Raw genomic sequence first — 25,813 nt, 5'->3', positions numbered from 1 at the left:
TCTAAGCCATTAGTTTTTTCTGTAGTTCTGACATAATTCAATTTCAATAGGATACAAATGGCTCTGCGTATCTAGATCCAAACCAGCAGGATAAAAGGGTAATAGATGATGCACCTGTCTTGATTTTTTGAAAATTTTGGCTAAGCCAATAAGGTTTCGTACTTGACTGTCCAGATCATCCCCGTGTCCGGGTCAACCCCGATAAGCCAGTAGGGGTTCATACTTGACTGTCCCGACCAACCCCATGTCCGGGTCGACCCCAGCCTCCCCTATATAAATTATGAGGGATACTAAGTACTGCATTGTAAAGGCTAGTTAGCAGATGATGGCTAAAGTATGATTTATATTCCGTTAAAATGGAGGCAAAGATGATACTTAAGCAGAGGCATAAGATGCTTAAATTCAACAGTTAAGATAGTTAATGAGAAGTGACTGCAACAACTTCGGAGTGCAACTGACATTCAAGATGTCATCTGTATAACCAACTGAGGACAAACTGGTTGATTTCAACATCAAGGAAAAAGGGCATTGGTTTTCTTGCTGTCATCTTGTCTTCAGAGGAAAATGTCTTCATGGAACATCGATTGAACTGTCACAGCATTTAAAATAAAAAAGGTTCTAAGCTATTGGGTTGAAATTGTTTCTCCACAGGCAGCATCATTTTAAAAGTGTTTACATTCTTCAATTTGATATACTTTCAAAGTAACAAAAGTATTCGTGATTTCTAGCTATAAACAGTAGGTAATAAAATAGGATATAAAAAATGTTGCCCCCTCCTCAATCCTTTGGTCTTCACGCTGAAGTTCTTTAGTACCATACTTTTAAGAAAGCTTCTTATTCTAATTATAGAATATAATTATTGTGTTTTCAGGAATCGTTCTTAAAGAATCGGGAAAAAAAGTCAAACTTTAGCATAAAGAGTGAGGTATTGAAGAAGGGGTAACCCCCCTCGAATATGCAATAATATCTGATCGTTTTAAGTTTGAATGTTGCTTCTTACTTTCAGCTGAAAAATAAAACTTGTTTGATTTTTTTTTATGGTTTATCAAGTAATACCAGGAAATCTGGCTCCCCCTTCATAGAAAATTTCCTCCCCCCACGGAAAACTAAATTACCTTGGATAATTCCATCCTTGAAAATTACCCCCTGAAATTTCCATGTAGTCGATTTTCTCTGAAAAATTCTCCTTAGCATACTTTTATTTGAAAAAAACTTTAGTTTCTGATCGATTTTCAAAACTTACCGGAAATTCCTCCTCCGTTAAAATCTCTGTCTCCCCAATGGAAAGTTGTCCCACGGAAAATTCTCCCGTGAAGAATTTCTCCCGCGGAAATCCTCCCCATCCCTACGAAAAAATCCTCCCGACAACATCTCCATATGTGAAATTGAGTCGGTACTAGTAGGAATGACCTAACGACTCGTGACATTACATAATTTATGCATGTTTTTATGGTTTTTGTCAGTGAGAATGAAAAAACAGGATTTTTCTCACTTGAAAAAACAGGATTTTTCTCACAGTGATGGATGTTTCTTGGACGGTTATGAGTGTTAGTCAATTTATCTATTGTTTTTCTTGGATGTCAACAGTAATTTATGTCTGTTTTATGGATTTTGTCAGTGAGAATGAAAAAACATGATCTTTCTCACTTTGATGTATTTCCAAGGAGAATTGTCTCCGGGCGAAGTTTATTAATGTCTTTGGAGTTTGTCCAGGAGAATTGTTTCCGGGCGAAGTTTATTAATGTCTGACAGGTGATGTCAAGGTTGATTGATTTGTCACGAAAGGGGAATTATCTCCGGGTGAATGTTTTGATCTTAGAGATGAAGAGATTAACGCGGGAAAGGGTCTCCTAGAAATTTCAAATGTGACTGCGCAGGGATGCCAAAACAAAAGGAACTCGCAGAAATTACGTTTAGGGATTATTTGGGCGAAACCGTTTTAGACAATTTAGGGAATTATTTCGGCGAAAAAGTTAGAGACAATTTAAAAGATGATGTTAGAAGATGTTTTAGAAGAGGATTTGAGGGGGAAACTATGTTGTCGTTATAATACAAAAGTTCGATTTGAAGAGTGTCGTGAGGTCCTGTACCACAGCCCCAAAGGACTCCGATCCCCCTACCCCAACCCCGAAGGAAGCTCCCGGCCCCCAAAGGTCCCCCGGACCCCAAAGACCCCCGGGCCCCCAAAGAGCCCCCTCACCATTTTTTAATACTTTTTTATGCACTTGAGACACAGAAGGGCCCCACATTTCAAAAGGCTTTATTATATCTTTTCAGAACAAGTTCCTTTCTTAATGTCGTTCCTAAACCCATTTTACAAGTTGAAGTACCCATCCTTTTCACCCACAACTTTACTTTACAGCTTTTTGAATACCCCAAAACAAGCAGTACTTTTCAAAAGGCATTTCAGAACAAGTTCCTTTCTTAATGTCCCTCCTAAACCCATTTTACAAGTTGAAGTACCCATTCTTTTCCCCATAACTTTACTTTACGACTTTTTGCACACCCCAACATCAAGCAATACTTTTCAAAGGCATTTCAGAACAAGTTCTTTTCTTAATGTCCTTCCTAAACCAATTTTACAAGTTGAAGTACCTATCTTTTTCACCACAACTTTGCTTTACGACTTTTTGCATACCCCAACATCAAGCAATACTTTTCAAGAGCCTCTATTATATCCTTTCTGAGCAAGTTCTTTCCGTAATGTCCTTCCTAAACCAATTTCACAAGTTGAAGTACTCATATTTTACCCCACAACTTTATAATAAGGCTTTTCGAATACCTCAACATCAAGCAATACTTTTCAAAAGGCTTTATTATATCTTTTCATAACATGTTCTTTACGTAATTTTCTTCCTAAACCCATTTTACAAGTTGAAGTACTTATCATTTTCCCCACAACTTTACTTCACGACTTTTTTACACAGCCAAAAATCAAGCAATACTTTCCAAAAGGCTTCATTATATCTTTTCAGAACAAGTTTTTTTCTTAATGTCCTTATTAAACCATTTTTACAAGTTGAAGTATTTATCTTCTTCGCCACAACTTTACCTTACGACTTTTTTGCACGCCCCAAGATCAAGCAATACTTTTCAAAAGGCTTTATTATATCTTTTCAGAACAAGTTCCTTTCTTAATATCCTTCTTAAACCAATTTTACAAATTCTAAAGTTTTCGGTGGAAAATAGAAAAAGTAATACTATACTTGTGAATATTTTCCCGGAAGATAAAAAGTTCTAGTTCAATTTAAATTTTCTCAATGAAGTGAAGAAAAGTTCAAGTTCTCTTCTGAATTTTACCAAAGAACACACTTCAATTCTAATTTCTTCAGAGAAAATAAAAATCTTCCACTTCAGTTTTAAGTTCCCTAAAGACGTAAATAAATTTAAAGTTCTATTCTAAATTTTTTCCGTAGTAAATAGAAAAAGCTATACCATAGTAGTGAATTTTTTCCCGAAAGACAAAAAGTTCTACTTCAATTTAAAATTTTCTCAATGAAGTGAAGGAAAGTTCAAGTTCCCTTCTGAGATTTCTCAATGAAAAACAAACTAGTTATTGATAATTTATATTTTTTCAAATAATATAAAATATTTCCATTTTAGTTCAGATCTATCTAAAAGGGTTGGAAAAATTTAAAATACTGTTCCAAATTTTTCACAGAAGACAAAAAGTTCAAGTTCTCTTCTGAATTTTACCAAAGAACACAATCCATTTCTAATTTCTCCAGAGAAAAAAAATCTTCCACTTCAGTTCTCTATTTCACAAAGACATAAAGAAATTTAAAGTTTAACTCTAAATTTTTTGGTGGAAGATAGAAAAAGTAATACCATACTTGTGAATATTTTCACGGAAGATAAAAAGTACAAGTTTATTAAAATTTTCTCAACGAAGTGAAGAAAATTTCAAGTTCTCTTCTGAATTTTACCAAAGAACACTATTCAATTCTAATTTCTCCAGAGAAAATAAAAAATCTTCCACTTCAGTTTTAAGTTCCCTAAAGACATAAAGAAATTTAAAGTTCTATTCTTAATTTTTTCCGTAGTAAATAAAAAAAGCTATACCATAGTGGTGAATATTTTTACGGAAGATAAAAAGTTCTAGTTCAATTTTCAATTTTCACAACGAAGTGAAGAAAAGTTCAAGTTCTCTTCTCAGTTTTCTAAATGAAAAAGAAATTAGCTATTGATCATTTCTATTTTTCCAAATAATATAACAATTTTTCACTTCAGTTCAGATCTATCTCAAAGAGATGAAAAATTTTAAATACTGTTCCAAATTTTTCGTGGAAGATAAAAAGTTCAAGTTCTCTTCTGAATTTTACCAAAGAACACGATTCAATTCTAATTTCTCCAGAGAAAATAAAGATCTTCCACTTCAGTTCTATATTTCACAAAGACATAAAGCAATTCAAAATTAGATTATAAATTTTTCGGTGGAAGATAGAAAAAGCAATACCTTACTTGTGAATATTTTCACGGTAGATAAAAAGTTCTAGCTCAACTTTACATTTCCTCAACGAATTAAAGAGAATTTTAAGTTCTCTTCTGAATATTCTGAATGAAAAAGAAATTAGTTGTTGATCATTTCTATTTTTCCAAATAATATAAAAATTTTCCCTTTCATTTCAGATCTGTCTTAATGAGAAGAACAATATTTATATACGGTTTCAAGTTATTCATAGAACATAGAAAAGTTCAAGCTTTGCTCTGAATTTTACCAAAGAACAAACTTCAATTCTAAATTCTCCACAGAAAAAAAAAATGTTAAACTTCTGCTTTAAGTTTCCTAAAGACCTAAGGAAATTTAAAATTATATTCTAAATTTTTGGATAGTTGATAGAAAAAGCTATACCATAGTTCTGAATATTTTCCTTGAAGATAAAGAATTCTAGTTCAATTTATAATTTTCTCAACGAAGTGAAGAAAAGTTCAAGTTCTCTTCTGAATCTTCTCAATGAAAAATAAATTAGTTATTGATCATTTATATTTTTCCAAATAATTTAAAATTTTTCCACTTTAGTTCAGATCTGTCTCGAAGAGATGAAAAATTTTAAAATACTGTTCCAAATTTTTCATAGAAGATAGAAAAGTTCAAGTTCTCTTCTGAATTTTACCAAAGAACACAACTCAATTCTAATTTCTCCAGAGCAAATAAAAATCTTCCACTTCACTTCTTTATTTCGCAAAAACATAAAGAAATTTAAAGTTCTATTCTAAATTTTTCGATGGAAGATAGAAAAAGTAATACTATACTTGTGAATACATTCCCGGAAGATACAAAGTTCTAGTTCAATTTATATTTTATCAACGAAGTGAAGAAAAGTTCAAGTTCTCTTCTGAATTTTACCAAAGAACAAACTTCAATTCTAATTTCTCCAGAGAATAAATCTTCCACTTCAGTTTTAAGTTCCCTAAAGACATAAAGAAATTTAAAGTTGTATTCTAATTTTTTTCCGTAGTAAATAGAAAAAGCTATACCAATGTTGTGAATATTTTCCCGGAAGATAAAAAGTTCAAGTTCAATTTTTAATTTTCGCAACGAAGTGAAGAAAAGTTCAAGTTCTGTTCTGAATTTTACCAAACAACACACTTCAATTCTAATTTCTCCAGAGAAAATAAAAATCTTCCACTTCAGTTTTAAGTTCCCCAAAGACATAAAGAAATTCAAAGTTCTACTCTAAATTTTTTCCATCGTAAATAGAAAAGCTATACCATAGTTGTGATTATTTTCCCGGAAGATAAAAAGTTCTAGTTCAATTTTAATTTTCTCAAAGAAGTGAAGAAAAGTTCAAGTTCTATTCTGAATTATCTTTATGGAAAAGAAATAAGTTATTGATTAACTCTTTTTCTAGGGAAAATAAAAATTTTCCACTTCAGTTCTTTATTTCACAAACACATAAAGAAATTTAAAGTTCTATTCTAAATTTTTAGATGGAAGAAAAAGTAATACTATGATTGTGATTATTTTCCATGAAGATCGAAAGTTTCACTTTATTTCTAATTTGTCTTCAATTCAGTTCCGATTTTTCTCAAAGAGATGAAAAATTTAAAGTTCTGTTCCAAATTTTTCATAGAAGATAGAGAAAGTTATACATTGATTGTAAATATTCGACATGAAGATAAGGAGCTCCACTATAATTCTGAGTTTTCTCGAAGAAGCTCAAAATGTTCAAGTTCTCTTCTGAATTTCTTAAAGAAGAGAAAAAAGTTAGCTCAATTCTGAATTTCACCAATGAAAATGAAAAAACCTTCCACTTCAGTTCTTAATTTCTCAAAGACATAAAAATTTAATGCTCTGTTCCAAATTTTTCATAGAAGATAGAAAAATTTATACATTGATTGTGAATATTCGACATGAAGATAAGGAGCTCCACTTTAATTTTGAGTTTTCTAGAAGAAGTGCAAAATGTTCAAGTTCTCTTCTGAATTTTCTTAAAGAAGAGAAAAAAGTTAGCTCAATTCTGAATTTTACCAATGAAAATGAAAAAAGCTTCCACTTCAGTTCTTAATTTCTCGAAGACATAAAAAATTTAAATTTCAGTTTTAAATTTTTCCGTAGAAGAAAGGAAAATTTATAATATGATTGTGATTATTTTCCAGTGGAGATAAAAATTTTAATTTATTTAAAAATTTTTTTAGATTCAGTTTCTATTTTTCTCGAAGAGATAAAAAAATTTAAATTTAAAGCTCAGATCAAAATTTTTAATAGAAGATAGAAAAAGTTATACATTGATCGTGAATATTCACCATGAAGATAAAAAGTTCCACTTTAATTCTAATCCTCCAAAACAGTAGGTTAGATTAGATTAGGTTATTAAATAAATATTAATAATTAAATAAGTAAACATTTCAACATGTTTAAGTTAGGTTAGGTTAACTTATCAAGAGCGCTCATGATAAGTTAACCTAACCTTTTCCGGCGAGTATGGTTAGGTTAGGTTAGATTAAGTTAGGTTAGATTAGGTTAAGTTAGGCTAGGTTAGCCTACGTACGCTTCACTTAGGTTAGGTGAGAGACAGGCAAAAAGTTAGTTGTATGGTTAGGTTAGGTTAAGTTCGGTTAGGCTAGGTTAACGTACGTATGTCCGCGCCCTTAGCCAAACCTACCCTAACCTAACTTAACCTAACCTAACCTAATCTAGCCTAACCTAACCATTCACCTAACTTTTTGCCTGTCTTTCACCTAGCCTAACCTAAGTGAAGCGTACGTAGGATAACCTAACTTAACCTAACCTAACCTAACTTAATCTAGCCTAACCTAACCTAACCATACTCGCCGGAAAAGGTTAGGTTAACTTATCATGAGCGCTCATGATAAGTTAACCTAACTTAAACATGTTGAAATGTTTCTATTTAATTATTAATATTTATTTATACCTAATCTAATCTAACCTATTGTTTTGGAGGATAGATGAACGAGTTTGAACGATTTTCTTTAATAATAGAACGAGTCACTCATTTTCTAATTTAAAAATTTGAGGGGTAAATCCAAAAGACAAAGGAGCTAAAATTTAATTTAAAATTAGAACGGAACTTTAAATTTTTCATCTCTTTGAGAAAAAAGCCAGAACTGACGTGGAACCTATTTATTTTCTTGGAAAAATTAGAAGAGAACTTGAACATTTTGCACTTCATTGAGAAAATTTAGAATTAAAGTGAAACTTTTTATTTTCATGGTGAATATTCACGATCAATGTATAAATTTTTCTATCTTCTATGAAAAATTTGGAACAGAACTTTAAATTTTTTCATCTCTTTGAGAAAAATCGAAACTGCATTTAAGAAAATTTAGAATTAAAGTGAAACTTTTTTATCTTCACTGGAAAATAATCACAATCATAGTATAACTTTTCCTATCTTCTACGGAAAAATTTAGAACTGAAATTTAAATTTTTTATGTCTTAGAGAAATTAAGAACTGAAGTGGAAGCTTTTTTCATTTTCATTGGTAAAATTCAGAATTGAGCTAACTTTTTTCTCTTCTTTAAGAAAATTCAGAAGAGAACTTGAACATTTTGCACTTCTTCGAGAAAACTCAGAATTAAAGTGGAGCTCCTTATCTTCATGTCGAATATTCACAATTAATGTATAACTTTTTCTATCTTCTATGAAAAATTTGGAACAGAGCATTAAATTTTTATGTCTTTGAGAAATTAAGAACTGAAGTGGAAGGTTTTTTCATTTTCATTGGTGAAATTCAGAATTGAGCTAAGATTTTTTTCTTCTTTAAGAAAATTCAGAAGAGAATTTGAACATTTTGCACTTCTTCGAGAAAACTCAGAATTAAAGTGGAGCTCCTTATCTTCATGTCGAATATTTACAATCAATGTATAACTTTCTCTATCTTCTACGAAAAATTTGGAACAGAACATTAAATTTTTTATCTCTTTGAGAAAAATCAGAACTGAATTTAAGAAAAATTAGAAATAAAGTGAAACTTTCAATCTTCATGGAAAATAATCACAATCATAGTATTACTTTTTCTACCTTCCATCTAAAAATTTAGAATAGAACTTTATATTTCTTTATGTTTTTGTGAAATAAAGAACTGAAGTGGAAAATTTTTATTTTCCCTGGAAAAAGAGTTAATCAATAACTTATTTCTTTTCCATAAAGATAATTCAGAAGAGAAGTTGAACTTTTCTTCACTTCGTTGAGATAATTTGAAATTGAAGTAGAACTTTTTAACTTCCGGTAACATATTCACAACTATGATATTATTTTCTCTATCTTCCACCGAAAAATTTAGGATAGAACTTTAAATTTCTTTATGACTTTGTGAAATAAAGAACTGAAGTGGAAGATTTTTATTTTCTCTGGTGAAATTAGAATTGAAGTTTGTTCTTTGGTAAAATTCAGAAGAGAACTTGAACTTTTCTATCTTCTATGAAAAATTTGGAAGTTTTAAAAAAATTTTCATCCCATTGAGACAGATCTGAACTGAAGTGGAAAATTTTTATACTATTTGGAAAAATAGAAATGATCAATCACTTATTTCTTTTTCATAGAGAAAATTCAGAAGAGAACTTGAACTTTTCTTCACTTCGTTGAAAAAATTTTAAATTGAACTAGAACTTTTTATCTTCAGGGAAAATATTCAGAACTATGGTATAGCTTTTTCTATCTACTATGGAAAAATTTAGAATAGAACTTTAAATTTCTTTATGTCTTTGGAGAATTTAAAACTGAAGTTTAAGATTTTTATTTTCTGTGGAGAAATTGGAATAGAAGTTTGTTCTTTGGTAAAATTCAGAAGAGAACTTGAACTTTTCTATCTTCTATGAAAAATTTGGAACAGTTTTAAAAAATTTTCATCCCTTTGAGACAGATCTGAACTGAAGTGGAAAATTTTTATATTATTTGGAAAAATAGAAATGATCAATAGCTAATTTCTTATCCATTGAGAAAATTCAGAATAAAACTTGGACTTTTTTTCACTTCTTTGAGAAAATTTAAAATTGAACTAGAACTTTTTATCTTCCGTGAAAATATTCACAAGTATGGTATTACTTTTTCTATCTTCCTTCGAAAAATTTAGAATTGAGCTTTAAATTTCTTTATGTCTTTGCGAAATAGAGAACTGAAGTGGAAGATTTTATTTTCTCTGGAGAAATTAGAATTGAATTGTGTTCTGTGGTGAAATTCAGAACAGAACTTGAACTTTTCTATCTTCCATGAAAAATTTGGAAGAGTTTAAAATTTTTCATCTCTTTGAGATAAATCTGAACTGAAGTGGAAACTTTTTATATTATTTGGAAAAATAGAAATGATCAATAAATAATTTCTTTTTCATTGAGAAAATTCAGAATAGAACTTGAACTTTCCTTTACTTCGTTGAGAAAATTGAACTAGAACTTTTTATCTTCCGTGAAAATATTCACAAGTATGGTATTACTTTTTCTATCTTCCGTCGAAAAATTTAGAATTGAACTTTAAATTTCTTTATGTCTTTGTGAAATAGAGAACTGAAGTGGAAGATTTTTGTTTTCTCTGGAGAAATTAGAATTGAATTGTGTTCTTTGGTAAAATTCAGAAGAGAACTTGAACTTTTCTTCACTTCGTTGAGAAAATTTTAAATTGAACTAGAACTTTTTAAGTTCCATGAAAATATTCAAAAATATGGTATTACTATTTCTATTTTCCAACGAAAAATTTAGAATTGAACTTTAAATTTCTTTATGTCTTGGTGAAAAAAGGAACTGAAATGGAACATTTTTGTTTTCTCTTGAGAAATTAGAATTGGAGTGTATTCATTGGTAAAGTTCAGAAGAGAACTCGAACTTTTTTGTCTTCCATAAAAAACTTGGAAGAGTATTAAAAATTTTGCATCTCTTCGAGACAGATCTGAAATAAAGTATAAAGTTTTTATATTATTTGGAAAAATAGAAATGATCAATAACTAATTTCTTTTTCATTTAGAAAATTCAGAACAGAACTTGAACTTTTCTACACTTCGTTGAGAAAATTAAAAATTGAACTAGAACTTTTTATCTTCCGGGAAAATATTCACAACTATGGTATAGCTTTTTCTATTTACTACGGAAAAAATTTAGAATAGAACTTTAAATTTCTTCATGTCTTTAGGGAACTTAAAACTGAAGTGGAAGATTTTTATTTTCTCTGGAGAAATTAGAATTGAAGTGTGTTCGTTGGTAAAATTCAGAACAGAACTTGAACTTTTCTACACTTCGTTGAGAAAATTAAAAATTGGACTTGAACTTTTTATCTTCCGGGAAAATATTCACAACTATGGTATAGCTTTTTCTATTTACTACGGAAAAAATTTAGAATAGAACTTTAAATTTCTTTATGTCTTTAGGGAACTTAAAACTGATGTGGAAGATTTTTTATTTTCTCTGGAAAAATTAGAATTGACGTTTGTTCTCTGGTAAAATTCAGAAGAGAACTTGAACTTTTCTTCACTTCGTTGATAAAATTGAAATTGAACTAGAACTTTTTATCTTCCGGGAAAATATTCACAATTATACTATTACTTTTTCCATCTTCCACCGAAAAATTTAGAATTGAACTTTAAATTTCTTTGTGTCTTTGTGAAATAGAGAACTGAATTGGAAGATTTCCGTTTTCTCTGGAGAAATTAAAATTGCATTGTTTTCTTTGGTAAAGTTCAGAAGAGAACTTGAACTTTTTTGTCTTCTATGAAAAATTTGGAACAGTATTTGAAATTTTTCATCTCTTCGAGACAGATCTGAACTAAAGTGGAAAATTTTTATATTATTTGGAAAAATAGAAATGATCAATTGCTAATTTCTTTTTCATTGAGAAAATCCAGAAGAGAACTTGAACTTTTCTTCACTTCGTTGAGAAAATTATAAATTGAACTAGAATTTTTATCTTCAGGGAAAATATTCAGAACTATGGTATAGCTTTTTCTATCTACTATTGAAAAATTTAGAATAGAACGTTAAATTTCTTTGTCTTTGGGGAACTTAAAACTGAAGTTTAAGATTTTTTTTTCTCTGGAGAAATTAGAATAGAATTTTGTTCTTTGGTAAAATTCAGAAGAGAACTTGAACTTTTCTATCTTCTATGAAAAACTTGGAACAGTTTATAAAACTATTTCATCCCTTTGAGACAGATCTGAACTGAAGTGGAAAGTTTTTATATTATTTGGAAAAATAGAAATGATCAATAGCTTATTTCTTTTCCATAGCGAAAATTCAGAAGAGAACTTGAACTTTTTTTCACTTCTGTGAAAAATGTAAAATTGAACTAGAACTTTTTATCTTCCGTGAAAATATTCACAAGTATGCTATTACTTTTTCTATCTTCCACCGAAAAATTTAGAATTGAACTTTAAATTTCTGTGTCTTTGCGAAATAGAGAACTGAAGTGGAAGATTTTATTTTCTCTGGAGAAATTAGAATAGAAGTTTGTTCTTTGGTAAAATTCAGAAGAGAACTTGAACTTTTCTTCACTTCGTTGAGAAAATTAAAAATTGAACTAGAACTTTTTATCTTCTGGGAAAATATTCACAACTATGGTATAGCTTTTTCTATTTACTACGGAAAAAATTTAGAATAGAACTTTAAATTTCTTTATGTCTTTAGGGAACTTCAAACTGAGGTGGAAGATTTTTATTTTCTCTGAAGAAATTAGAATTGAAGCTTCTTGTTTGGTAAAAATTCAGAAGAGAACTTGATTTTTTCGTCACTTCTTTGAGAAAATTTAAATTGAACTAGAACTTTTTATCTTCCGGGAAAATATTCACAAGTATAGTATTACTTTTTCTATCTTCCACCGAAAAATTTAAAAATTTTTAAATTGGTTTAAGAAGGATATTAAAAAAGGAACTTGTTCTGAAAAGATATAATAAAATCTTTTGAAAAGTATTGCTTGATATTGGGGTGTGCAAAAAAGTCGTAAAGTAAAGTTGTGGTGAAGAAGATAACTACTTTAACTTGTGAAAATCGTTTAAGAAGGACATTAAGAAAAAAACTTGTTCTGAAAAGATATATTAAAGCCTTTTGGAAAGTATTGCTTGATGTTTGGGTGTGCAAAAAAGTCGTAAAGTAAAGTTGTGGGGAAAAAGATAAGTACTTCAACTTGTAAAATGGGTTTAGGAAGAAAATTACGTGAAGAACTTGTTCTGAAAAGATATAATAAAGTCTTTTGAAAAGTATTGCTTGATGTTGGGGTATTCGAAAAGCCTTATAGTAAAGTTGTGGGGGAAAAGATGAGTACTTCAACTTGTAAAATTTGTTTAGGAAGGACATTACGTAAAGAACTTGTTTTGAAAAGGTATAATAAAGCCTTTTGAAAAGTATTGCTTGATGTTGGGATATGCAAAAAGTCGTAAAGTAAAGTTGTGGTGAAAAAGATAGGTACTTCAACTTGTAAATTTGGTTTAGGAAGGAGATTAAGAAAATAACTTGTTCTGAAATGCCTTTGAAAAGTATTGCTTGATGTTGGGGTGTGCAAAAAGTTGTAAAGTAAAGTTATGGGGAAAAGAATGGGTACTTCAACTTGTAAAATGGGTTTATGAGGGACATTAAGAAAGGAGCTTGTTCTGAAATGCCTTTTGAAAAGTACTGCTTGGTGTTGGGGTATTCAAAAAGCTGTAAAGTAAAGTTGTGGGTGAAAAGGATGGGTACTTCAACTTGTAAAATGGGTTTAGGAACGACATTAAGAAAGGAACTTGTTCTGAAAAGATATAATAAAGCTTTTTGAAATGTGGGGCCCTTCTGTGTCTCAAGTGCATAAAAAAGTATTAAAAAAATGGTGATAGGTTTCTTTGGGGGCCCGGGGGGTCTTTGGGGGTCTGGGGGATCTTTGGGGGCCGGGGCTTCCTTCGGGGTTGGGGTAGGGGGATCGGAGTCCTTTGGGGCTGTGGTAGCGGACCTCACAACACTTTTCAAATGGAAATTGTGTATTATAACGATCACAGAGTTTCACCCTCAAATCCTCTTCTAAAATCTTCTTTTAAAATGTGTCTTAACTGTTTCGCCGAAATAATTCCCTAAAATGTCTAAAACGGTTTCGCCCAAATAACCTCTAAACATAATTTCTGCGTGTTCCTTTTGTTTTGGCATCCCTGCGCTGTCACATTTGAAATTTCTAGGAAACCCTTTCCCGCGTTAATCTCTTCATCTCTAAGATCAAAACATTCGCCTGGAGATAATTCCCCTTTCGTGACAAATCAATCAACCTTGACATCATCTATCAGACATTAATAAACTTCATTCGGAAACAATTCTCCTGGACAAACTCCAAAGACATTAATAAACTTCGCCCGGAAACAATTCTCCTTGGAAATACATCAAAGTGAGAAAAATCCTGTTTTTTCATTCTCACTGACAAAAACCATAAAACAGACATAAATTACTGTTGACATCCAAGAAAAACAACAGATAAATTGACTAACACTCATAATTCTCCAAGAAATATCCATCAATGTGAGAAAATTCCTGTTTTTTCAAGTGAGAAAAATCCTGTTTTTTCATTCTCACTGACAAAAACCATAAAAACATGCATAAATTATGTAATGTCACGAGTCGTTAGGTCATTCCTACTGGTACTGAGCAAGTAAGACAATTAAAAAGAATTTCGTATGTAAATTCTGGCAAATCCCCCAGTGTAAAATTTTCCCTAGAAAGTTCACCCCTTGAAACTTTCATCTCCACAGAAAATTATCCTTGTGTACCCCTCCCCCTTCCAAAAATATTTTTATACTTCCCAAATAATAAATACTATAGGCCTACATAAACAATGGGCAAACTCCATAACTTCAGCCCTTTCCCCAGGGGATGGGGGAGGGTCATGTTATATCTAAAGATATAGTTTTTGGTTCTTTCAACTATACTGAACAAAATGGCTATCTCAAAACTTTTTATCAGACAATCTTGGGGGCAAAGTGGCCTGGGGGGGGGCTAGTTTGCCCTCCAATCTTTTTGGTCACTTAAAAAGGACACTAGAGCTTTTAATTTCTGTAAGAGTAAGCCCTCTCTCGATATTTTAGGACCATTGCTTTGATACGATCACCCCTGGAAAAAATCAACAAAGAAACAAATAAACACACATCCATAATCTTTCTTCTGGCAAAAGAAAAAGAAAAACAAAATTCCACATTTTTTCAAATGGGAGCTTGAAACCTCTGCAGTAGGATTCTCTGATATGTAAAATCTGATGGAATGATTTTCATTAAGATTCCTTGACTTTTTGGGGATGCTCCCCCTTGTTCTAAAATCAGGCAAATTTTCTCAGGTTCGTAGCCTTTGATGGGCAACACTAAACTTAATGTATCTCTTTGAATCAGCAACAGCCAGTTCTTTTGATGAATTTTTTTATATCAAAATTCCCCTTTTTTAGAGTTTTGTTTACTATTGATCCGAGTAGCTCCTTACTTACAGTTGGTTGCTGCGTCCTGTTTGATAAATAAGAAACGATGCTTTATGAGGAGACAAAAATAGAAATTTTGGCTCCATTATAAATGTTGCTCATTTCTGGAGGAAAATGTATGTTTTGTTAAGTTTGTTGAGTAATCTTTTGAGTTGTGAGGCCAATGATCATATAGTATACTATTAACTTTTGTTTATTTATCTATCACAGTAAATATGGTTTTGTGTACAGATAACATTGTCAGCCCAAATTCATTCTTTTTTCATCGTTGGTTCTTTATTAGCCCCTTTGTGCTTTTTTTTAGGTCAAAGGCTGTTTTTAGGTTAGTTTTTTAGGTCTTTGTTGATGTTTTTATGCTAAAATTGATTTTAGGAAAACAATTTTTGGGGCTAATTTTAAGGAGTAGATATATTCTTCAATACTAAAATAAAAATATTTTCAGAAAAAATTTGTGTGCCAAAAAGTCATACCATGCTGTCTTAATTAAAACATTTGTGAAAAATGCAGTTTTTTCGGTTATAAAATTTTTATCCCTTCTTTTTCTTTATGAAAATGGATGTTAATGTTTAGATAATCCTGTAGTCATAGATAATATTTCCACTTATGATATCTAACATCTTTGTATTATCATTTTAGATTTTTAAATTTTGTTTCTCCCAAAATTGATTTGAAGCAGCTATCTCTCAGAAGAACTTTGAAAACTGCATTATACACAACAAAAAAAAGCCGTTTTCTATACCAGCTCTACTCTATATTAATTATACTCTAAATTAGTAATTATCTCAACATAACCGCCCACAAAAAATCCGAATTTACGTAGTATTTACAAAAAACAAATGTGATCGCAATAAATAACTAGCCTACAACTTTTATACACTTCCGCAAAATAAAGGACGCACGAGTTTTGATTTGTGTGCCCAAAAGTCATTACCATGCTGTCAAAATTAACACATTTGAGAAAAAATGCATTTTTTGTTATAAAAAAAACTTTTTCTTATTTGTTCCTTCTTTTTTTTATGGAAATTGATGTTAATCTCAGATCTGCCTGCAGCCATAGATATCATTTCAATTTATGAAATTGAAAATCCAATTCAAATTACGGTTTTGGTCAGTTAGCATCAGATTCCCATGGAATGTTTCTTCTTAACTCGCAGCGTCATTCATATCCGACATCACTCAGGTTTAATTTCTCGCAGGTATTTAGGCAAACAAATAAAGCAAAATTTAGTTTGAGTCATATTGGTCCAAAGGTATGGAATTCTATTCCTCTTGATATTAGAGAGTGCGCTGATTACCAGCAGTTTCACAGAATGGTGAAGTTTATCTCCGATGGTTGACTTTGGTTTTATTTACCTTGTTTATGTTTGGGCAGTTGTCCAAGAGGCTTGTTGTTTTTTCTTGTCTTTTTTTTTCATTTAATTTGTTACCGGTGTTTAATATTTTGTTGTAATTTTCAATGCGCTCAATTATGCCACCGGGCGTGTGCGCAGGTGTAGTATTATGTATGTTTCATAAATAAAATATCTGTATCTGTAATGTCTTTGTATTGTCATTTTAGATTTGGAAACTATCAATCGATGAAAATGGTATTACAAAAGTGGATTTTCTAGCTGACCTGACTAGACACCAAAAGAGTGTGAATGTTGTCAGGTTTTCTCCAGATTCAGAATCAGAATCATTTTAATGAAAACAGCTATCATAGAAACATTAAAAAAAATGCACTAAAAGGTGTTGTTTTTACATGAAAACTTTTTTACATGAAAACACTTCTCTACATTTTATTAAAAGCACTTGTAAAAAAAAAGGAACACATGAGTTACTAAGTCTGTTTGTGCGGCACGAGACGGGCATAAGTTTGCTTTTGCTTCTGGTATTTGCGCGGACAGGCATTTTAGGTGGTAATATTGTCCTATGTACAGGACTAGACAATAAAAACTGGCCAAAACGAATCATCAGCTGGAAATGGCGATCGCGAAGGCTTGGTATTTCAAGTGACTTCAGAGCGGAGTTGTAATCTACATATTTGTCGCAAAGAATGATCTTTACAGCTCGTTTCTGGATCCCCTGCAAATCATCACTTAAGTAATCTATGTGATGAACTTGTGGGCCCCAGACGGGACACGCATATTCAAGGATGGGTCAAATAAAAGTGAGGTACGCTGTTTTCAGCTGATACACTGGAAAACCTAGGCGGCGCATCGCCACCAGTGTCCGCATAGCATAATGTCCCTTCTTAACCAGCTCTTATACATGAATAGAGACCGAACAGTCCACACTAAAGGTGACGCCCAAGATAGTCGCGCACGAAGCAGAAGTGAACAAAGTCGCGGGGCAGGTAAAATCGTGTTTAAGTGGGTTGAACCTCAAAACCTTTGATTTCTTCTCATTGATTTGAAGACTGTCCGCAGTACACTGTGATTTAAACTGATTGAAAAAATTTGGGTCGAACTGGGCTACAGCATGCGAATCCTTTACGTGGTATTTAAGAAGCGCAGACAAATCATCGACGAATTTAAAACGATCGTCAAAGTCAGAAAGTACATAGTTGATAACAGCCAGGAAAAGAAGAGCTGCTAATTTGGTACCTTGTGGGGCGCCACATGTAATTTCCACCCATTCCGATTCAATATCACCGGCAAAAAGGGCGTACACTTTTTTATACCTGTGACGTAAGAAATCAACTACTAATTGGAGGATGTGCTTACGGGCACCCATTAACTTGAGATTCTGGGCGGCAAGAGGGTGCTTAATCAAATCAAATGCCTTTCGGTAGTCTACCAGAAGTAAATCTACAAACGAGCTTCCAAACTCCAACCATTCAACTACTAGGTGATAAAGCCGTACTAAATAAACAGACGTGCTGCATCCCTTGAAGCAACCATACTGAAAGGGGTCAAGTGACGGTGAAATGTCCGTGAGAAGTTCACGATATATGAAAGATTCTGCAACTTTAGCAAAGTTCGGTGTGATCGAAATAGGTCTTAACTGATCACATGTCTTAGGTCCTTTAACTTTGGGCATTACGCGAACATAGGCTCGCTTCCAAGCATCGTGAAAGGTTTGTTCACTGAACCACTGATTAATGATTGATGCCAATGGTTTGGCTAAAAACAAGGCATATTCGCAAATAAGTTTGACCGGCAACTCACCAGGGTAGGAAGAGCAATTCGGTTTTAGTTTTTTAAGTTCTTTAAAAACAATAAATTTGGTAAACTTTTTTATTTCGTCAGTTTCACAATCGACTAAGAGATCAACCAGTTCGGCCTCTGTAATTGAGGGGTAGGTGGTACAAATGCCAGCAAAGAACTTGTTTACGTCTGAAGCGCTCATTTGAGATCCGTCAGGCTTGGGTATTCTTAGCTCACTGTTAACTGACTTGCCAGTCATTTGTTTCACTGTGAAATGCCACTTCCGACTGCTACTTTGGAGAAGGAGTACTACCTTTTCCCGAACCTAATTTCTTCGCTTGAAACGATTAACGGCCATGATTCGATTTCTAAGTTTTGCCACCGCGGCTATTTGTCCGGAACTGTGCAGCTTGCACCTCATCTTGATCATTTGTTTGAGATCGCTTGTGATCCATGGCTTATCGGACTCACTTACCACTACAACTTTAGTGGGAAAAAACTTGTGAAACATCTCTGACAGAAGAGAGTTAAACTGCTGAACTTTGCTATTCAGGTTTACCATAGAACACAGGTCGTCGAAGCAGTAAGTCCCGATCCACCGACCGAAATCGCAGATTGATTGAGAGTTAAGCGGACGAATAGTCACTTTGGTTCTCTTTGGCTTCGGTTGGTTATTGTTGGCTTGCCAGAGAATTACATAATGATCTGAACTCTGGAGAGGACCTAACGACCGAGGGGAGTAATAATTGTCACTCATGTTTGTAAAAATTTTGTCTAGAGTACTGCCACTCTGGTGCGTAGCAATGGTAACTACCTGCTTCAGATCAAGGACACTAGATACCCATTGTCTGTTCGTCTGGTTAAAATCGCCAGCTCTTATGAAGCCAGGATAGGCATGGGCACGACGAAGTTTATCAATGTAGGTCTGTAAGTAGCTGATAAGCTCTTTCCAATTTTTTGCACTCTCTGGGTAATACACAGATGCAATTATCAAACATGAGAACTTTTTTGATAGTTTGGATGGCTTTCACTCTACCCAGATATCTTCGTGACACGAATCGGTTGGTATATTTAACAGCTTAGATGAAATGTCATTACGAATATAGATACCAACGCCACCACCTTTTCTACTCAAGCCTCTATCACGGCAAGTGTTGAAATAGCTAGTGTAGCCTTTTATTCTACCCATTTCATCAGTGATATCCCAGCATTCGGTAATTGCGGCAATAGGAACACTCACTTCTCTCAGCAGTATCTCCATCTCATCAACTTTATTTGTTAAGGATCGGGCATTACACAGAATGAAATTCGGAAGCTTTGCCTGAGCTGATAACTGTTCAGGACGTAATAGCGGGGGAATTCCTAGCTCCAAATGGTGAATTCCTAGCTTCAGGCGATGATGGTATTATTCTACTTTGATTTTATTTAGTTTTAATATATATATATATATATATATATATATATATATATATATATATATATATATATATATATATATATATATATATATATATATATATATATATATATATATATATATATATATATATATATATATATCAGTTCTCATTTGGCATTTGACCTGTGAACATCTATATGATGTTAAGCCGGATTAACTTTTGAATACATTACCGGGGAATACAGTGACCGTCAGTGATTAAAAAAAGTTTCGCAACAAGTGAAATTAAAGATTGTTATTTATGCTTGATTGGATTGAGTTTTCATTTGGATTGAATTATTTCATTTGGATAATTAGAAGGCGTTTATTGGAAAGTGGGGGGACTTAAAAAAGCCCCCCTTGCGGGTAAATCATTGTTTTGTGACTTTACATTGAGATTCAATTACGCTTAGAACTACGATGGCTGAAAGTGAAAAAATTATTTCGAATCCGTTACTGAATTGTGTAACGAGAGCACTAACAGATGGAATAAAATCGGAGTGTATCGTAAAAGCGTGTGTTGCTTTCTATACACACGAAGATTTTATAAAGGCAAAGCGAATCCTTCATACCGAGTTGAATATTACGAATCGTCTTGTGACCTACTCTAAAGATGAAGACAATATCATTGAAATGTGTAAAATTCTAGTTTCAGCTGCGAAAAATAATATGAGCATGCCAAAATTTGTCGTCTTTAACCCCTGCTCGGTTCCGGTCATCGGAGATGCGGTGAATGCAACAGCTACTGCCAAAGTAAATGAACTCTCTCGGAAGCTTGATAATTTTTTAGCCACCCAGTCCGCTCCAGCCACCAGTATTTTCACAAGCAGTCGTAGTGCACCTGAAACGTCCAAGCCCAGAAACTCTACCTATTCTGTTGTCTTGAAAAATCCCCCCAAGGAGCTCGAAATGTCCCTGAAGATATAAACTGTGAAGGACAAAAAAATCTAATCCCGAATAGTACGAAGACTGAACAGTGCGGAAAATCCCGTTCTTTCAAAGTGTATTTTGACACTCTCAGTGAGCTCCAACAATTTCTGAGTGTTTCGGTGATTATCGGCTACGAGCGTCTACCTGCTGATCCGTTTAAGTTCTTGCCAAGACGATGCTATAACTGTCACAAAATCGGTCATCTTGCTTCCCAGTGTACGGCTGAACCTTTATGCTCTAGACGTGGCTCAAGTGAACATCGTTCTACGCGAGATGAACCATGCAGACAGCCGACATTTGCGTTGAATGCAAAATCGGCAGTCACATGTGTTACAGTGTAAAATGTCCCTCAAATAGTAATCCACAAAAGAAATGACTTCTGAAGCTTCTGCAGTTAAATGTTTATCGTGGAACATTAATGGCTCGTTCGCCAATAAAATTCCGATCTTAGATGTTGTATTTGACCAAAATGAAGTTGTCTGTTTACAAGAACATTTCGTCACAAGCCGCAGTAAAAGTATTCTTAGTTTTAATAGTTCAGTATCGGTTTATTCAGTTTCAGCGAAGCAGCTAAGTGGAAAAGGGCGACCCTCCGGTGGTATTGCCACTTTTGTTCGTTCGACTCTAAGATCTAGTGTATTTGAAGTTAATGATAATTTTCTGGCGATTCGTGTTGAGGGCTGTGTTTTTATTAATGTATATTTGCCTACAAATTACCATGATGAGCGTTCCGAGCGTGCTTTTACTTATTCTAGTGATAAACTCGGCCAGTGTTTAACCGTATTAGATCCTTAAGCCTTCAATGCATATTAGTTGGTGACTTCAATTGCGATTTGAATGAACCGTTCTTATCTAGGTCTTTACGTTCTACGTTGTTGCTTAGTATTTTTGGAGACCAGTTTGATCTCAAGTGCAAAGATTTAAATTTTACACATGTACACACCTCAATGTCCACATCAGATCTCGATCACGTCGTTGCGTCCGCAAATCTCAGGATTTCGCCTGTCATGGTTGTGCTTGATTTTCAGCTGTCTGATCACTTACCAATACAGTTCTCAGCCGAGATTCCTTGCCATACCTCAGATACACAAACGCAAACAACTTCAAAAACACCTCCTAGGTCTCGCCATGATTGGCGTAAAATTAACTCTGTTTTATTTCAAGAAGAAGCCGCCAGAGTCCTTAGTAAGATCCGTGTCCCTTTCCATCTTCTCTCTGGATTAACTGCTCTTTCAAGGGAGGAAACACAACTATCAGTTGACTTTTATTGCGCAGAAATTGGCCATGCCCTTCGCTGTGCTGAAAAAGCTGCCGTCCCTCTAAGTAGACCCCATCATCATACCCTTCCTGGCTGGTCTGAAAATTCAGAGTTAGTGGATACCCATTCTAAGTCTGAATTTTGGCTTCAACTTTGGGTTTCTTGTGGACAACCCCGTTCGAGGGTAGTCAATTCAATCCGCCTGATCACAAAAAGAAAATTCGCAAAGGAGCTAAAAGCTCACAGAAAAAAGATGATTGATATCGAATCTACACGGGCCAAAATTAATCCTTCTCTCCTTTGGCGTTTTCTTTCCTCTAAAAGCGATGAGTTTTTATCCGCATCTGCTATCCCTGATTCTGAATGGTACGCATATTATGGGTCAGAATTTTCGCCTCCTGACCCAGCCCTCCTCAGTTCTTACTATCAAATGTATCAGAAACAAACAATTGGTGTTAGGGTTCGAGGCAAAATGATGTACCCCTAGCATGAGTATGCTGTACTTGTTTAAATAATAATACTGATTGGATTAATTCCATGCGTTCTTGCAAAGCAACACAGCATTAGAATGTGCACATTATGCATTGCAGAAGCAGCTATCTTAAAAGTAACAACCTTTATTAGGTGACTGTAAAGAGAGAATAAACTTGGTTTTAAACGGTTTAACAAATCTTATTCAGCCTTCCGATATGCTATGTTTCAGTCCCATGCTTGACTACTGTCACTACCTTGGTTCCATATTAACTTCGGTCACAGACTTGTCTTCCCATTCTTCTAAACTTTTCCATCAGTAAAAAAAAAACATACTACGCCTTGTCTAATCTACTTTTATCTATTTATAATCAACTATTCTATCTGGCTAGAATGAGACAGTGTATTTTGAGACCGTCTTTAAGGAACTATCATTTTATGTTTAATAAAATATTCTTCTTGGGACTTATCATTTTAAAATTATCAAGGGTTGGATAAATACAATGTTTAACCGACGGCAGTTAAACAAAACTAAATTATTGATCTTACGTCAATTCTTCTGGCAAAGCCTGTAAAAAGAGTGTGTATCATCAGGAAAAGCAATACAAATAAAAATGAACATGCCATCTATCCCACTAGTTCTACGATGTTACGTCTTTGTTGTGTATTTATAATCTTGGTAGTACATAATCAACTAGTGTTAACTTTGTTGTAGGACTCAGAGATGGTTAAAGCCTTTTCAAGTCGTCAGTCCCTCCGAGTTGTTGTAGTACCCCACAGCAATGTTTTCGCGATGATGCCTAGAATTACTACTATAGTTGTTGAGCCTCAAGCTGTTTATGCTAACGGTGGTTTTATGGCAGTTTCTGGAATGCACGTCATAGCTTTAGCTGCTTTACACTATTCTAAAACGGTATTTATTCATTTTCAAGCTAAGTAAATTATGGAAAAGTCACATGGCTTGGTATTTTGCAACAGGAGTTATCGTTTGGCAGAACAATACTCTCTCCTAGGCTTGCATTTTTTTTATTTTTTTTCTTTGCTAATATTGGAAAAAAGCTCGTGTAATCCAATTGTGTCAAAAATTATGACACACTAAGGTTGTTTAAAAATTGCCCCCCAGTTACTTTCGACCATTAAAAAGGGCACTAGTCCTTTCAATTTCAAATTCGAATGACTCCTTTTTGAAGTTTCTACGACAACGCTTTCTATAAAAACCTTATATGTCCCCAGCAGTAGGTTCGCCCAAGCAGTATTCTCGACAAAATATACAGTATCTCCCTTTTCCCTTCTTATCTCTTTTAACTCGCCTTTTTTCCTTTTACATTGCTTGAAATACCCTTTGCTTTGCCAGCAGTAAATTTCAATTTTATGAATTTAGCTTTCAATGACGTTCCGATTTTACCTAAGAAACCAACCATATCTACTTCAAGTTTGATTTTTTCAAGGAATTCAAATGCAAGTAATGAATTTTTTTCCGTAATGTAATATTTTTTTCCTCATAAAAGGCCTGATGGGATGCAATATGAGTATTAGCAGACCCCTTGTGCAGTTTCATCTTAAAAGATGAAACGTACATTATTGTGCAGCTTCATGGTATTTGAAAAATTTCATGGCTAGCCAAAACAAAATTATTTTGACATTTATAGTTCTTTCAGATTTGTATTGATTTTCATAAGGTATTTCAGCTAGATTTAACTTATTCATTTTTCTTTTCTTTCGAATTAAATCAAACTCATTTTCTACAAAATATCTTGGATTCCTATCTTTAGGAAGAGAAACATAAGAGTGGATTGTATCCTTTGAAAGTTTCCTTGTGATTCTCTCTCCTTCAAGGAAAATCGGTACGGGAAGTTGAAAAAGTTGTCAGAATAATTGAAAATTAGAATATTCTGACTTTTAAGAGACCCCCCTCTTATCCCGCCCCTTTCCCATTCTTAGGAAATCACATACTCCCGTATCAACATCTAACAAAACGCGATTTAAAAATTGTGATTTTTGTGAGCGAGTTTTTTATAATAACAAAAAAAGTAATTCCTGGGGGGGGGGGGAGAATTCAACCAGGCTCTGGATATTTTAACGCTAAACCCGAATATCTCTACGAAACGTAGTTCTCTACAATAGACAGTCTCTTCCTTTTCCCTTCCTGTTTCTCGGTCCTTGCCTTTTTTTCTGTTTTCATTATTAATTTGACGTATTATTAAATTTTGGAACATCTGTGCTGAATTTGTACCCTATCAAATTACACCAAAGTTTAGAGTTTAAGAAAAAGTTGCATAGATGTACAGGTTTGGGGAAAAGGTTCTAAATCTTCTAAAGTTATGTCACCCATTGCAATACTGCTGGGGCTGCCATTTAGATTTTTTTCAATTTCTATTTATCAAGTTACTCTGTTAATTTTATTTCCACACCATAACTGAGACTATATCCATTATTGTTTATTGTAGTTCCTTGTTTGTGGACCGACAACAAAATACTCTCCCAAATATGGTACCGCCCGCGATGAGGCTTTTGACAAGATACAACCTGCTGATGATATGCTTCCATCGATGGATAAAAATCTGCTTGGTCAGGCCTATGCATTGAACAGTCTTTACGACTATGTTCCACCAGAACTCGTTACTTTGTTCATTACTGAAACGTAAGCTTATTACTTCCAGTCTTCGTTACTTGACATCAAAGAACTTTTGTTCTTTAGTTTGGCTGAGCGTTATCCCTTCTTTTTATTTAAGGCCTTTGTGTTAAAGTAGCTTGTTAGATAATTCTAATTAGTAAAATCCAATGTCAAATATTTTAATAACATATGAAATTGTTTTTAGGATGATTTTCACAGTTTGTTCTAATTTCACACAAGTTAGACCGTTCTAAGCCAAGACTGGGCCCTGGGACAAATTCCTTCCTCCTCCCTCCCTCCACTTATTAACCATTTTTAACGCAAATATCTGCATTAAGAAAAGACCTCACATGGAGTCCCATAGACTCCCCTCCCCCTTTATGACCCTGCAAAAACTTCTAACCATTGGTTAAATATACTATCAGTTTTTTTTATTTATAAAGCAAAGATATAGTCCAAGAGAAAAAACACATTTATATCGCCATCTTGGCACCTCTATACGCACTCTCTCTATAATTCTTAGTATAATCAAGGTATTGTGCTCTACGATAACCCGACCCCAGTGAATAAGCAAAGCAAGGCACCCCAGACCTTGAAGTGTATTTTTTGCTAGCTAAGAGGCATATTAGCTTTTGTACTTGAAAAACAATTTGAGAATAATTTATACGGAATCTTTGGGGCCAACTGAACTCTGGATTTTAAAGTTTTCTGTATTCTAAAATAAGGTTAATGATGGCAATTTATAGTAATATGAAGTAAATTAAAAAATACTTTAGTTATTATGTGATTCTTATTGACAAATGTACGCGTAAATCACCCTTATAATGAAGGAAATATACTGAGAAAAAAATCCTTCATCGAGTGTACGAATAATCTCGTTATGAATTTTTTAGTTACTAATGATCTTCACTGCGTTAAGAAGAAATCAGGTTGTGCGAACCTTTACCAATTTTGAATTCTGAGCTGGTAACATATAGTTCAACTGAATTATTTACTTAGTTAGGAAGAGCATAAACAATTAAGAAAATTAACATCACTTCTGGGTTATCTTATATGTGCTTGCTCAAGCTAATGGTTTAAGTTTCTGGCGCACATAAAAACTAATTTTAAATATGAC

At 33.3% G+C, this 25,813-nt stretch overlaps 1 protein-coding gene across 2 annotated transcripts in view; it reads left to right on the top strand.

The window, feature by feature from the left end:
• Window positions 1–22,962, top strand: part of LOC148954832 (E3 ubiquitin-protein ligase UHRF1-like) — a 59,198-nt gene extending 36,236 nt beyond the window's left edge. For both annotated transcript variants that reach the window (XM_089107957.1, XM_089107958.1), the window contains exon 5: window positions 22,798–22,962. In XM_089107957.1, coding sequence (XP_088964083.1) covers window positions 22,798–22,814 — 17 coding nt within the window. In that variant the 3' untranslated portion in view covers window positions 22,815–22,962. The remainder of the gene's footprint in view (window positions 1–22,797) is intronic.
• Window positions 22,963–25,813: the final 2,851 nt, after the last annotated feature.

The sequence above is a fragment of the Artemia sp. Qi Xiang Cuo genome, chromosome 2 (genome assembly GCF_049724085.1).
Source record: "Artemia sp. Qi Xiang Cuo chromosome 2, ASM4972408v1, whole genome shotgun sequence".
NCBI classification, from domain to species: Eukaryota; Metazoa; Arthropoda; class Branchiopoda; order Anostraca; family Artemiidae; genus Artemia; species Artemia sp. Qi Xiang Cuo.
This window is presented reverse-complemented; position numbering and strand designations above follow the sequence as displayed.